The 15,692-nt window shown below is 37.6% G+C and overlaps 1 protein-coding gene across 1 annotated transcript in view; it reads right to left on the reverse strand.

Annotated features, from left to right (window-relative positions):
- The window catches only part of PRKAR2A (protein kinase cAMP-dependent type II regulatory subunit alpha), a 56,824-nt gene that overhangs the window by 17,126 nt on the left and 24,006 nt on the right, over nt 1–15,692 (reverse strand). The window contains exons 3-4 of the mRNA XM_080606795.1: nt 3,161–3,213; nt 1,682–1,765 (exon numbers count right to left, since the gene is read on the reverse strand). Coding sequence (XP_080462921.1) covers nt 1,682–1,765; nt 3,161–3,213 — 137 coding nt within the window. The remainder of the gene's footprint in view (nt 1–1,681; nt 1,766–3,160; nt 3,214–15,692) is intronic.

Consider the following 15,692-nt stretch of genomic DNA (forward strand, 5'->3'; position numbering starts at 1 on the left):
AGGTACTCTGTAGCCAACCTTCCACACAAGTCGTATTTCCCAATTGTGCAGAGGAGGTTAAAAAGAAATTATTGGGATGAGGGGTGAAAGGAGGCAAGTTCCATACACCATTTTAGGTGTACTTAAGACTAGAAAACACTTCCCTCTCTGCTAAGTGCCCTTTGTCATACTATAATTAATGTACGTACTGCAGTCATCTTTCAGCCATGTGCTATCTTAAAGCTGGAGTCTTTAACAGCTGCAGTTAAGACCATTTCCATTACTTCTCTCCCCAGTTGCTTAGAAAGCTTTTCCCAAGAAGCAGTATTTTTCTAAGGCCACTTTTTCAGCTCAGATATGTTTTTCATAGTCATCTTTAAGTATGAACTGCTTATTAATTTTTTGCTTCTGGGTGATTTTGCTGGAAGCTAAAAGATCGGCCTAATCAATTTGAATAGTGATCACATTTTGTAGATATCCCTTGAGCTGCTGAATATTCTTAGATGTTTCATTTTTTACTATACACAATCGGTTTACTTGCAAAAGGAGCATTTTAAATGTCTTAAGTAAATAAATATAATGACAGAATCCCAGAACAGCGAAAGAACGGTCTTTGTAAGAACAGCTTTCAAGGAAACTTTTCGACTGAATGTGAATTTCTTAAGCTTGCTGCAGTCAAAAGCTTTTAAATACTCTTTTGGGAATGCAGTTCAATGGCTCTTGGAGGTTGTACAGCAACCAAGAACTGTGAGAACTTCAAGGAAAGCTGAGCAGCATTTCTGAAACCATAAACTACATCCTTTCATATCTCAGACAAAGCTCTGATTCAAACCAGGAAGATGCAGGGACCACTGCTGGTGTTAGAGCTTTCATTCCTCCCCTTTGTTTTTATGATAGTACAATAGAAAAATAAAATAAAATATAATCAACCTGTAGTGGAGATGTCAGTTCCATTTTGTTGGAAACACCAAATCAGATATGAGAAGCACTTGCTCCTATGGTCTTTCAGAGGCTGGATTTGATGATTTCCAGAGGTCCATTCCTGAACTATCCTACATACCTGAACTAACCTACGAACCTCATTTAAAAAAAATGAAAGGCAAAAAACACAATTACATTTTCTAAGAGCCAGCAGCAATGGAGATGCTCATCATTAAAACCCAATGCGGAAGCAAGCAGCAATTAATTATTAACTTCAGCAATAAATCTGCAAGATGAAGAACAAGAATAACCTAAAAACATTACTTTTATATTCACTTGCAGAAAATTTACTGACACACTGACATTTAAAAAAAGGTGAAGCAATCTAAAATCAAGCAAATGCAGACAGAGTTCAACAATTATAAATTGTGTAAGTTATTTCAATTTTAAATTGCCCATGAAATTATGAGCTGTTCTGTCAGGAAAAGCAAATCAAGTGTAATGGTACCCAGAAGTAAAAGAAAAATAGAATTTATAAAATACTTTTCTGTAACAAAAAAAGAAAAAAAAATGGAATTTGCAGGGATAGTGATCTGACAGTCACAATAACTGACAATTTGTCCTGTTTTTATTGTTCATTGACGGTAACCTCCAGATACATGCCCCAAGCCAGTCTGCTTATAATTAAAATTGTACGAACTATCACAATAACAGTGTCTGGACTGTTAGATCAAGCTACAGAACAGCAACTCCAGTTTAGATTTCATTAAACTGATATTACCTGATCTAGATTTCTGAAGAGCAGGATATCTTTACATGCTTCCTGCAGTCTGCATCGCTGTTCATCAGTTTTTGGATGAACTACCTTTAAAAAAAAAGTAAAAATGAACAAACTGTTATGACAGCAAAGAAATATGATTACAAATTGAACCTTCACTTCAAAATGAAAACACAAACACAATTTTAAAGTAACATAGTGTAAAGTTCTTTTTTGTTGTTTGCATAAACAGTATTTACACATAAATGTACAATGCAAGACAGAGTGAAAGAAAAATACAGAAAAATATTATGCTGACAATTAACACATGCTAAAAAACAGTGAAGAGAGACAAGAATAAAAGGATGCCTTTCCCTTCCCTTCTAACTGAGCCATAGAGACAGTCACAAATAAACCTATCATCGGGTTAAAGTAACCAACATTCACTGTGTCTCATAAAAATATTTATCTGCTCTTTTTTTTTGATTGGGGGGTAATTATGAAAACATATAAAAAGCATTAATTAGTTCATATTCACCGTATTAACTGTATTTCTGGAATAACAAGAGTTCTGAAAAACAGTTACATTAGCAGGCATTTCTAAATATTCTTTGCCCAACCTTGAGTAGCAGACCTCATTTGAAAAAAAAAATATATATATATATATGTATATATATTTTTTACTAATATTGAGCCAGCAGTCAGGAAAATTAACACTTTTGATGAAATAGATGTATCCACGTTTAAAACCATCTTGATTATCAGACAGTCTTTTTTTTTTTTTGTAGCATCTTATGTATGAACTATCTTCTCGTTCAAGACAAATTAGATTAGACTTAGATTTTTCCTTGCAGAAGTGTAAGCATCAGTGAGATGGAATCTGGAAATGGAACAGCAGAAAGTCCCTAGAGAAAACACTGACCCTCACCAGCCAGGCTACAGGATTTCCTCACATAAAATATCTCTAAAGAAAGACAATAACAGTACCTGGACTTGCAATTCCTAGAAATTTCCAACTTGCAAAAACAATAGAACAACAGGTGGTCACAAGTCTCAAAACCTTTCAAGGAAGTATTTCTCCTACCCAGGCAAACTGCTTTGACAAGAAGGCAGTGAAAAGCATGCGAGGAATTTCAAACACCCATGAAGGAACAGCTGTGCTTGAGTTTAACTAAACCTTCATAACAGCACCAGTACTCTAGGAATTGCCTCAACAAGCATTAAGGATAATTAAGAAAGGAAAATATCCAAACTTTTATAGATGGTAGACTTAAGTAGAGATATCAAGTCCTCTGAAGTAAAACTGTATTAAAGCTACAGTGACAAAATAAGTGTATGTGATAAAGTGGCCTTAAGTTTCAGAGCAACGTCACATTGTCAGCGACAGCATACCTCACCACCTCGCAGAATGAAATGCACAAATGGTAAGGAAGTCTGACGTACTGACGTCTGCTTGTCAAGCTGTAGAGAGAACCAAGCACGGCGCAATTCATTCATTCTTACCCTTTGTTCTGTATCTTCTTCTTCTTCATCTGGATCGAAAGCCTCAGCACAAACTATAGAAAAAAAGGAGTACATTAGAAAACGAATATCAATCAAAGCAAGTTTAAGTTAATTTCCTCTAGATTCATTATCTGTGTTTTATTTTCCTACAGGAAAAAAAAACAAAACCTGTTTTCTTATGTCGTAATGGTGTCAGAGACTTAAATTATATCTATTCTAAGAACAAGCACAGCAGAGCTGTTCTCAAACTCTCATGTAAGAAGTTTGTAATTTACAATAGAAGGTAATGTTGCCTATGGAGTACTCAGGTGCACGGGTAGATTTCCTTTGATTTTTTATCAAAGCATAACAATCACTATTCAGATTCATTTACAAACACATTACAAATCCAGATTCATTTACAAACACATACAAACACAGGCAGAGGGAAAATACTGCAGCTACATTGCCCAATTCTCTGCAGTACACTGTATATAGCAAAACTCACTGAAAAAAGGGCAAAGAGGCATGTGGCACTCACTCTTCCTCAAGCCAAATTTGCAAGTATCTACAGCTTTTGTTGTGCTTTTGTTTGTTTGTTTGCTTTAATACAGAGAAATCACACATTTACTCAGAATTTAACCTGGGAAATGAATAATCAGCTTGACCATAATATATTCTATAACAAAAAATGTTTAATCCCCTCCCCCAATATGCTCCTATATCTCACTACATTTGAATCAAATGAACATCCAGTTCCAATATGAAAATGACACTGAAAAAATCACACAAATTGATTTTTTTTTCAAAGAACATTTGTGGAAACCATACACTCCAGCGCATAGGAAAAAGGCTTCCAAACAGGTCATTGTAATTACAGGATCAGTTATGGGTGAGGTAATGATAACAGTGAGCTTCTAAAATTTCAGATTATTTTTGTCCAGTTTTATTACTTCAGAAAAGGCTCATCTTCACAGTTATGCTATTACACCGTTTCACAATATTAAACACAGACTCCTTTGGCTGAAAGAAGCCTAGGTCCCTGGTTCAGATTTTCTTGTTAATTCGTGGACATTTGCCGTTTGTACATGTCAAAGTGTACATTCTAACTATCTGCACAGGCAGAGAAAGCAAGAGGCAGTCCTGTGTTCATCTACTCCTGCTCTTGCTGTAATAAGGATGGTCTCACTGCTGAGGCTATACAATACTTGTAAAATTTTACAAGGAAACACAGACAAGCATTTTTCTTTGTACTTTATCCAGCATCCTGACAATACTGAAGACTTGGCAGAATGCCCAGAAGCTCACTGCAATGACATATAATAACTGAATGGACTTAGAAAGTATAAATAAAAATAAGCAGACAGGAAAAAAGAATTCTAGAAGGCTGCCTAGCATTCAGCAACTTGCAAATAATTTGAAAACGCATATACAACGATTGACCTTGTCGTCATGCTTTCAGAAAGGACTACAGAAATGTGCAAGTTTAGCATAATTTGCTAGGAAAGGCTTGTCTTTTTTTATTTTTATTTTATTTTATTTTTTCTGCCTAAAAGGTACAGGCCTTTTCTAGCAAATTACATTTTGATTCTTTTTTTCCCTGGAGACAGTGAAGAGACCGGAATACAACACAAGCATTCCATTCGTTGCACCACCATATAAAATCCCAATCATATAATCATTAGCTACTTAATGCGTACTTATTGCTATTAGTACAATAAACCTGGCGTTGCACTGCTTCTTCTGGCTTGCACCATTCACAATACAGAAACGGTGCACCAGCGGTGTGCTTACAACACACGCTCTTACTTGAAAAAAGTGGTCTACCCACATTTAGGGCAGGTACTTCACAAAGGATAAACAGCATCCTTCCCACGCTGAAAAAATGGTATGGTGTAGAGCACAGCCCCAGGATGGCTGCATTACGGGAAGGTAGATGGCTCAGAGTCCAGAACTGGAACTGGTAGGAAAACATTCACTTAATATGCTACACAAAGGCACTAACAAAGAGAACATTATTAGCGTTTCTGTGTGAAAGCTTTCCTCCTCCTTTCATTTTACAGCATAGATCAATGTCTATTATGAAAGCTTTGAATTTTCTAATAAGAAACATTTTCTTAAAAGAAAGGCTCCTTGTTTTATCCAGTACAGTAAAACCAGAGATGAAAGTTATCTTTATCCTTTATAACCAGCATATCTTACCAGTAACTAGAGATTAATTCTTTATTATGTACCATAATAAGTACTATAAAAGCATCTACCTACGTCTCTTAGAGTACCTGGCATATAAACACATTTAAGATGCACACCTATGAACTCAGACATCATCATACTTCATTATAAAGCTATCATTTAAATTCTCAATATTAAGCTGCAAATTAAGTTTTGCTCTTGCCTCAACTGCAGGGTAACTACTGCTAATTGAGGAAGTTCTCTCCAAGATTTCCTTGGGAAGACAAGTTTCATTGCCATGGTACACTGCATTAGAGCAAAGCGTTATCATAAAGCAAGCAAAACGAACCAGTATCAAACAGCTTTGTTTGGGATTTGTACATTTAAGTCTCTCCTATTTCATCTTACAACCCAGTAAGGGTGAAAACAGACTCCTGAAGCCCGCTAAGGCATAACACCAGGACTTAGGACCTTTCCCTTACATATGGAAATCAACATGACAAGGGGCACACAAAAATATAATAAAACGTGGCAAAAAGCAAATAGAAAACGGGAAGACTTTTCTTCTTCAGCCTATTGCAGAGATTTCTTTATTCGTGCAGCAGGAGTAGGGCAGGCATTTAGGATTTCAACGGGCAGCTCTGACTGACAAGACTATTTGCTTGCAGGCAGAGCTGCAGCACAATGCAACATACCTGCTGTTGGGTGGTAAAAAAAATAAAATAAAAAATGAATTCTGAACTCAAGCTTAACCTAATACTGCGATATTCTGGAAGGCCCACAGAAAGCACAGAAGGCCCACATCTTTTCAGACTCATTTAAACACCGGTTAGAAAGGCTCTCTCTCTGGAGGTCATCCAGCCCACCCTACCCTCAGAGGGGAGCTATTTGCAATGCTAGATCAGGACTGACCTGGGAATCTCCCTGGGTAAAAAGTTCACAGCTCCCTGGCAGACCTGTTCCAGTATTGCACTGCACTCCTGAGTATGAAGCTTTTTGAAGTAAGTGACTTCTGAAATCACACCTTTCCTATCTGAGATTTTCAGGACATCACACCTTTCCTATCTGAGATTTTCAGCACAACTCGGCCCTCGAGCAAATGCTAGGTATGAAAACCCCCCTGAAAGTCCCGTGCAGGAGTGACACACACTGATTACATATTTCCAATAGCATAGCTGTATCAGCATCGATATACGCTTCATGCAGACCAAGCGTCTTTCCAAAGCTACCAACATAGTTCAAATAGCTTTGAAAAAGAAGAGTTTTCAACCTTTTGAAGCTTTAGGGAGAAAAGCTTTTATTTTTTAATTTTTTTCATATCTTAACATCTACATTTTGCCTCTCTTAGCTTGTACAGCTTCTACAGCTAGTTTAGCTTTCTCCTCATACGGCACCTTCTTTGGCTTTCAAGAAGCAGCACATCTGTTAACACTTCTGAAGGCTCAGAAATGATGCAACTTCGATCTGCGCTTTGTTATGCAGGTGACAGCATCTGAAAGCAATAAAAATCTTTCTGGCTGCAGCAGTGACATAAGCTGTGGATGGCGGGGGTGGGGGGGAAGCAAGAGGTGGGGAGAGAATTGAAAGTAGGAAGAAAAGTTGGCCTCTACAACTATCAGTTTTGTTTATGCAAGTTTTAATCGCACCCAAGATAATACTGCTTTGCAAAATGTGTTTTGTCAAGATCAAAGTCCTTGCGCTCTATGCAAATTGCAGAACACTTCAGCTCCCATAAGGAAAGCCTTTGTGAGAAACGCATGGTTGAAACATCACTTTTTTTGTTTTCTTTCTTTCAAAATAGCAGCCAAGAGGCTGGGATCTGAAGATCTTTGGACAAAGGAAGAAAGTTTTTAATACTGGACATCAAAATTCTGAGTTTTATATAAGCCGAATGCTTTGTTGGTATTTTTGCAGTTATCGGAAGAAGCCGCAAAGACATGCTGCTTCTGTCATTCTCTGTGTAATTTTGGATAGCACTTTCTGTACTTTGGAGTGAAACCCTATTCACTCCTCTTTACTTAGAAGGATACATTACCTCTAGAGTATCCTATGAGACCCATCAATAAAAATCCACCCAGAGCAGCAAACGGAGAGCAACTTTCCAGCCACTTATTTGGATCGGTAATCTTGCACTATGTTTAAGGCTATGTTCCTTGCATTTGAGCTTGCCAAAGCTTCCAGCGTGTCCTAAGTCTGTCTCTTAGGGGGTAGATGTGTAGCCTCTTCTGCGAGCAGTACGCCAGCTGGAGAGGTGACCGCTTCCAGTGGCTTCTCACTCCCTCTTTGACAGCTGAGTTGCTAAAGCAGGCACTTCCAAAACGATGCAGTCAAGATGAACTTAGGAAGCTCAAACAGCTGGCGTAGCTCAATATGATCTGCTGTACTTTGGGAAACAAATTCAAGTTTCCTCTCACTTTTGTTACTGGATAGCGCAGTAACTTTTGCTTTAGCAATTGCACTGTTTCCTGAGTTGAAGATCTCACCGTGTCAAAGACGGTAACAGATTCATTCTTAATCCTCAAAGAGGCATAACTGAGACACGACTTACAGCGACTGGGACTTGAGCAAACACCCCCTCAGATCTCTGTCAGATACTGACACAAAATACTCAAACCACACCACGTTCCCATGACTGTATACGTCAAACAAAATGTAAAAAAAATTAGTTTATAGATATTCAGAAATAATGAATCTAGGTGGCAAAGGAAAAAATGGATTTTCAGTTCTGGAAACAGCTTCAAATTTAATTTAAAGTTAAAAGTGAAATAGAATGAATTCAACTCGACAGGTGCAGAGTTATTCTGCATTATAGAGTAACTGTGAAGATACAAAACACAGGTAGTTTAGGAGAAGAAAAGGTAACAATGTTCAACTGGCTTTCCCAAAGCACTGCTGGTATTCCTAACCCAACCTGAACACGCCCATCTCTGATGCGGACACTACTGGTATTTCTCTCTGATATTTCACTACTTTAATAAAGCAGCAAATGAGGTCGCAGACAGAGCCTGAAAGGAGCCAGTCTGGATCACAGCTACCCAAGGCACAACTCTGGAGAGCTGTTTTTGCCCATGGAGGCTGGGGCATTGCAATCACTTAAAAGAACCAGATGATGTATTACAGTGCTTGCTGTCCTTGCCTTTAGAAACCTTTGATAACCGCTCCCTCGGTATGTTTACATACTTTCCAGGCCTATTATCTACATTACACTGCTCCAGCTTGTCTTCTTTCTGACATACCAAGAAAGAAATGCAACAGTTCCAGTGACAATGGCTTGTGATAAAACCGTAACGCCAGCGTCACACACTCCTGCTTCATACTAATTTCAGTTGTGAGCTCAGAGTAGCCTCCATAATCAATTAGAAATGTCAACTTCCATGATAACGTGGTTGCGTGGTTTTTTTTTTCTTTACAGTAAATCTTCAGAAGACAATCCTCTGCTTGTACATCTTTATTGAAATCCTCTTCCTACTCAGGAGCAGTTAAAAGAAAACTTGTGTTGATGCAGGACTGGGGACAGAATTCTCTTCTACCTCTTTAGTACAACCTGAGGAACATTACTTTTTAAAAAAAACAATGTTTATCACTGCATTTGCTGTATTTAGTCACCCGTGGAATTATTTAAAGGCACAACTTTTATTTAACATCTTTATGTACAAGTTATGCAAAGTACTTTAGCTCATTCTTCCATTTTGTGTGCTCACAAGGGGCTACTCTCCCACCTTACAGAATTCAGGTTCTGGCAAATAATAATAAAATTGCAAGGCTTGCAAAAATAGCTGAATAAAATCTTTCTAAATAAAATCTTCTAAATGAACATTTCTGTATACACTCCAATAATTCTACATAATTTCTAGATTGTAAATTTTTATTATTTTAAGTCCTGCAATTTACAGATGACTTATCATGAAAGCACTCTATAGATCAAACACAGCACTCTGCAAGCAGTGTCTCTTTTGTACAGCTGGAGAAGCCAAGGGACAAGATTACACGATTTCACAGAAGCCAACTACTAAGCCACAAGTGGGACCGCTGCATTTTTGGCTTCCATGTCTCTACTCGTGACAGCAGAGCCCAGTATCCCACCAGACACTATTTTGCCCTGGACCTGGCACTAGGAGGCAAGCCTGCATGAAAAGTAACAACAACAAAAAGTTTTCCATCACAGTAGAGGACTGACTTAAAAATAAAGCTTTCCATGTAGCAGTATCAAAAGAGTTCCCAGCTCTGACATGGGAACAACCAAACCCCAAATATTGTCCCTTAGATCTTAAACAGTAATTTAAAGGTTGCTACTTTTGTTTCTAACTTCTTTTTCTACTTTTAAACAAAATAGCAAAGTATTTTAGAGTTAGATATTATCATTGTGTGTGGTGCACCCTGAGAAATTCAGGTGAAGCAAGCTTTATTCTTGCAGGTTCAGGAATCAGAAGGCTGACATGGATAAACATGCTGCTGACCTTGGTCAAGCCTTCTAAGAGAGCCTTACCGATGAGATAGTCACCCATAAAAAAGGTCTCCTGGAAAACATGATGCTACTACTATTTCAGAGCACCCAGCTTCACAATTGTAGAAGTAGATCTTCAGCTTTAATGATCTTCTGTTCGAGCCAGTCACATAAATCTTACCACACTTCTAAATGGTTATGTAACCAAAGCAGATAAAACCAGAAACTAAGCACCAAAATGTCGACATGCCTGACAAACACTAATACTTTGTGTCTCAGTCAAAAACAGCATGGAGAATGGTCATTTCACATTCTGGTTACATCAAAACACCACAAGTTCCAAGAAATGGCTCAAATGCATACCTCTACAATGTAAAAAAATAAAAATAAAAATGCATCTTCCAGGCTTTTAGTTGCAAAGAATAGATAGGAAAGACAATCTAGCTGAGGAATAAAACAGAAGTAGTGTTTTTCCATTTTAGAAATAAGAACTTCTCTTTCAGTTTCCAGACCAAGGCATTTGCTGTTTTTCCACATGCAATTCTGATATGTGAATTGCTAAACCTGCAATAAGGCACGTGGTATTTTAAAAGACCCAGCAGCACCTTAGGCATAGTGCACCAAAGTACTTAGCAATGAAAATCACCTGCATCTTCCTGGCATCGACCATGACACAGAAATGAAGGATGTCAATGCGTTGGAAGGCATTTCTGAAATTAATGGTTCAGAAACTTAGAAGTGATTTTTAAGGATTTATAGAGAATGTCCAGATAGGTGAAAAATTCCTTTATCCCTAACGGAACATGTATTGCCATGTTTACCTGTAGTGACAGCGAACAATATAAAATAAGCATGGTTTTGACACAAAAAGATTGTGTGTAGAGTGATGTGGAAGTCCTCGGATCCCTGTGCTCTGAGATGACTGCATCCTATCCTGGCAGGCAGGCAAAGCAGGGAATGCAGAAACCTACTGTCCAACCCTTTGAGTTAAAAACAAACAAAACTCAGCAGAACAGCAGCCACCTTTGTTTCTGCCTCGCTGTGGGGTAACTGTGGGGCTCTGGTGATTGCTAGTAACTGAGAACGCACAACTATTTGACTCGATGCAACTCACCTTTAGGATGAGTCAACTCTGGATTTTAGTGGCTCGCTGAACAAATGGATTTCATTTACAGGAAACCCACAGCTGAGCTAGCCTGGCAAAAGACTAAAATTAGGCAGAACTTAATCAGTTAGAAGTTGTGCGCTTTATTCATAAGCAATAAGTTCTGTGCTTTTCTGATACGGATTAGTGAGTTTAAGAAGGCTACACTCCTTCCTGTGCCCAACTCTGGAGATGTGGGAAACAGACATTCAGATACGGTAATCATGGAATCAGGTAAGTGCTTCTGGCAGCCAAATACCCATCTCCCAGTGCCAAGCCTTGATTTATTAAGCCTCTCTTTAAATAAGAACACTATAAAAGTGGTCACAGGACTTCCTAACTGAGATTGCTTTAAGCGCATTATACCCCCTGTAGTTAGTTTTTAGCATGCTGACCTCTGGAGCTTTGCATTATTTGGAGTACGTGCAGACTCACTGAGGTGTTGTGGTGTTAAAAATGACTCAGGGAAGTTCCTGAAAACATCCTTTCATATTTAAATCAAATAAAGTAGTACTTTATTTATTAACACGAACAATGCAAATCACATCTAGCTCCTGAGGTCACTCCAAATATATACACCACAGAACCATGCCTTGCACTAAGTATAAAACTGCCTTTTTAGCCTTTATCATGATATGATTTCCTCCAGTGTGTTTGCTTTCAATTTGTTATGTGCAACAAAACTACATGAGAATATTGTCATTTGGGCTTGATTTTGCATGATAAAATATAGCTGTTTAAAAAAAAAATCTCCATGTACAATCAGTGTAACCTCCACTCCAATCCATCAAAAAAGTGACAGTGAAATTTTATAAAAAACTCAGCTGAAGGCTGAGATTTTTCAAAAGTATTTATATACCTAAAGATAGACTAGCATTTTAGTACACCTTTTAATGATCCTTTATGTAAAAGAATTAATCACCTGCACCTTTTGCCACCTGAATGCTTTTGAAAGACTAATTCTTAGATGATTTAACTGCTTAATAAATGTGCATAGTTATAACTTATTCTCCCAATTAACAAAAAAGGACTAATTTGAGTTTAAAATATCCAGCTACAGATGGACATTTTTAATGATGTAACACTATAAGAATGAACAGTTATTTAGAAAGATTTAACAAAGAGAAAAACTGAATGAAATCTACTCTACTGTTGCACTACTTATTCATTTATATTTGCATTTAGTAGTTTGGATCAGGCTGGGTCCTACCAGATACTAAACTAACTTAAGCCTTAGATATGGACGCTCATTAGGTGTTGTATTTCTCTCTGTCTTAAAAAAAAAAAAAAATCTAGCAAATTACAAACAGAATTATTCACAAGTGTGAGATTCAAGTAATTGTGAAGTCACGACTGCTAATTTCTGAAAATAAGCTTTTCATTATTCACTGAATGCCAATTACTTGCCAAGATTTTTTAAACAAGTCCCAGTATTGCAAACAGAAAATAGGCTTTTTTGTTGTTGTTGTTTAACGAATAATGATTCAGGCACTTTCTTACATGAGAGCACCCACACAATTTATCACCACTTTCATCTGTCATCCCACACACTTGGCTTTTGCTCATATCAACATTTTTCAAAATGTATTATTTTCACTCTAGTTATGATACCAGTTTTGCAATCATTAGGGCTAGCAAAAAATGATAGAGGCATCAGGCTGTTGAAAAAGGAAAGCTGTTCATGCCATTCGTAAAACTTTGGATTTCTGAACTCAGAAGTCTCTTTCTGTTTATCATCTGCCTCAAAACCTTTCAGCAGAATTAGTTATGCTATCAGTTTTGTAGGAGGGTGAATAATCAGGATAGAAATTCATTAAATAGCTGCAAGAGAAGAAACGAGATCATGATTTACAAGTCATCCTCTGATAATCGGTAGTCTAGCAAGTAGAAAGCAAAGAGAATGGCACAGAGAAAGTCAGTCACTCTCTCCCTCCCTTGATGATGTAAGGTGATGAGATTTTTTTTATCACTGAAGTAGCAGATAGCATCCTGCAAGAAAAAATACTTGAAACCAAAAAATATAAAATAAAAAAGCGTTGCCTCTTGCTTTCTCTCTTCATTGCTATTATTTAGATGTCCTTATTTTTAACAGGATCCCAAAGCCGTTGTGTCTTTTGTGGGGCTTTTTTTTACACCAAATACTAACACATTGCTTGGCAATAATTAATATAAAAGTTTTCTTAGAAAATGATTTTTAGAGCTGTCATTTTAAAAGTCTAGAAGCTACTAAAAAGATTTTACTATGCATAATATTATCATATCCTGACATCTCAGCTTGCCAGGGTGTGAAGAAAACGCTGTATCTCACTGCAAAGCCCAGAGAGATATCAGACTTTAACAACATATCTACTTTATGAGATGATTGCTCTTCTTTGATAGGAGCCAAAAGAATGAGGAGAGTTGAAGGTGGAGTCCCCTACTGACAAAATCAATGACTGTATGGGCCTCTTAAAGTACACCCTGTGAGGAAAGAAAAAGCCAGGGCATCGATTTACACATTACTGAAATATAAAATTCTATACCTACCCTCTCTAAAAGTAATATGTTAAAATCTTATGTGAAGATGAAAAAACTATTCTGTTTTCTCTGCTAGAAAGAAGAAAAAGAAACTTCAAAAAAACTGATTCCAAACCTAGTATTTGTTGGGGATACTACATGAGAAACCTGAGGCCATTGCCAAAGTCTTTGAATATTAATGAATAATACTGAATGACAGATGCTCATACAATTATAATACTGATAAAAGCATTTACATAAGGATTAACGCAGGTAATTTCTATTGCAAACTGCTGTAATTCCAGCTAGGATACACAGAAAATGTTTTCTTTTATTGTTACCAAGCACTTAGCTAAGGTTCCCAGCAATAACACCATACATTATAAAATAAAAGATAAAGTTTCTTTTATATTAAGACCCATAAAGGCACTTGAATCCACGAATGTCACCAGGCAATGATTATTTTTCAAATGGAAGGAATGGATTTAAGATATCTGTGGACTGGTGTATGAGAAAAGCAGTAACGTGTGTATTCGTACACACTCATTCTCTCTCCACTTGCTAAGATGTGGACTGACTAGTCATAAAAACTGTGAAGATGAAGCTGAAAAAATACTTCCTGTGACAATTAAAAGCATAATTATGATTCTGTGATTTCATAGAATGCTGTTCCCGTTATTCATGAAGGCAGGTTGAGTGGGCTGAGTTGGAATTTCAAAATGTCTTGCAATCAAATAGTGACGGGCTGTGACATTGACCATTTTGAGAAGGTAACATGACCTGAGCTTTGCTCAAAAAAACACAACGCTGCTAAATGGTGCCCTTCTGTTAGAATCCCATCCCACTCTGAAGTATATGCATGTAACCTGGAAAGCATGTTTTAATCTGAAAGAGGCAAATTTCAGTTTCTATTAAATCCCATTGAAATAAACAAACAAAAAAAATCAAAAAACATACCAAGAAATTATTTAACTTTAAACATACTTCAAGAATACCAACTGAAGACTTACATTCACAAACATGGCGTCTGAAGTCAGAATACTTTTGAGCTGTATCTGTGACAGTGCAATTCTATAAACAGTGTCTGCCAACAGGAAAACAGCTTTTTAGACAGCCTGAGAAGCAGAAAGAGGTAGATTTTCCTCCTCGGTGAGGATACAAAACAGCACAGAAACACACAGCTGAGGACTGAACAGCCTCCTCTGCTTAGTGCAGGCTCTTCCCATGCTCTGCGTTTCTCATCTTGTTTCTCTCTTTAAAAAGGCACAAGCACATAGATAAGATCAGGAAGATAACGGGAGCCATGGCACAGCACCAAGAAACAAAGATCTTCTTGGAGATCTTCAAAAGCTGCCTGGACATGGTCCTGGGCAACCTGCTCTGGGTGTCTGTGCCTGAGCAGAGGTTGGACCAGACGGACCCACAGGTCCCTTCCAACCTCAACCATTGTGATCCTGTGAAACAGCAACCACCCAGTGCAACACTCCTCCTTAGCATCAAGGATGGCAAAGTTTACCAAAATGTTGTCAGCAAAAATTTCCTCTCAGTATATAAACATTTATTCTGCCTGTAGTCATACCTTAGGAGAGGGCTTAGCAGCTGCTTCCAGAGACAGCAAATTTGATCCTTCCCACTTCACTGAGTCTCTACTTAAAGTTGCCCCCACCAAAGGGACTAAACAAAGCAACTCCCATCCATTCGGTTCATTTTATATTAACATGGAAATGGTCACAGATCCTGACAACCATGTTATTTGGATGGCATAAAAAGACTGGGGAAATAACTATATCTTGCTTCCCTACATTACATAATTTAATTGCTTATAAAGCAATTGAATGTGAAATTGTCATCAGTCCCATTCCAATCCCAGAGAGACCAAAAGGAGATTGAGGAGGGAGACAAAAGTACACCGGGTCACTCAGATAAACTGAAATCACTGGAGAAAACAGATGCAAACTTTCTGCCACAGGTCTATAGTACGGGTGTCATTTTGTCAGTTTTTTTTTTTCTTTTTAATCCTGTGAAGAAGTCAGCAAGTGTGCTGGAGAGTGGGTGTTTTGTAGAATGAATCAAAGGTGTCTAGAAATGGTAATATGAGAAATCCAGCAAAAAAAGTTTACTTTTTTGAAAGATAAGACTAAAGGAAGAGGAGAAACTATGCCCAACTGAGACTGAAGTAGGCGTGACAGTCTTCATTCCAAAAACACAATTAACTTTCATTCATACACTGTCAGTAGCACTCTTCACAGTGCTATGTATCAGTTGCTGCAGTGGGACAAATAGCAATGCTTTCTCTT

Source organism: Anser brachyrhynchus (assembly GCF_964034855.1).
Source record: "Anser brachyrhynchus genome assembly, chromosome: 10".
Lineage (NCBI taxonomy): Eukaryota > Metazoa > Chordata > Aves > Anseriformes > Anatidae > Anser > Anser brachyrhynchus.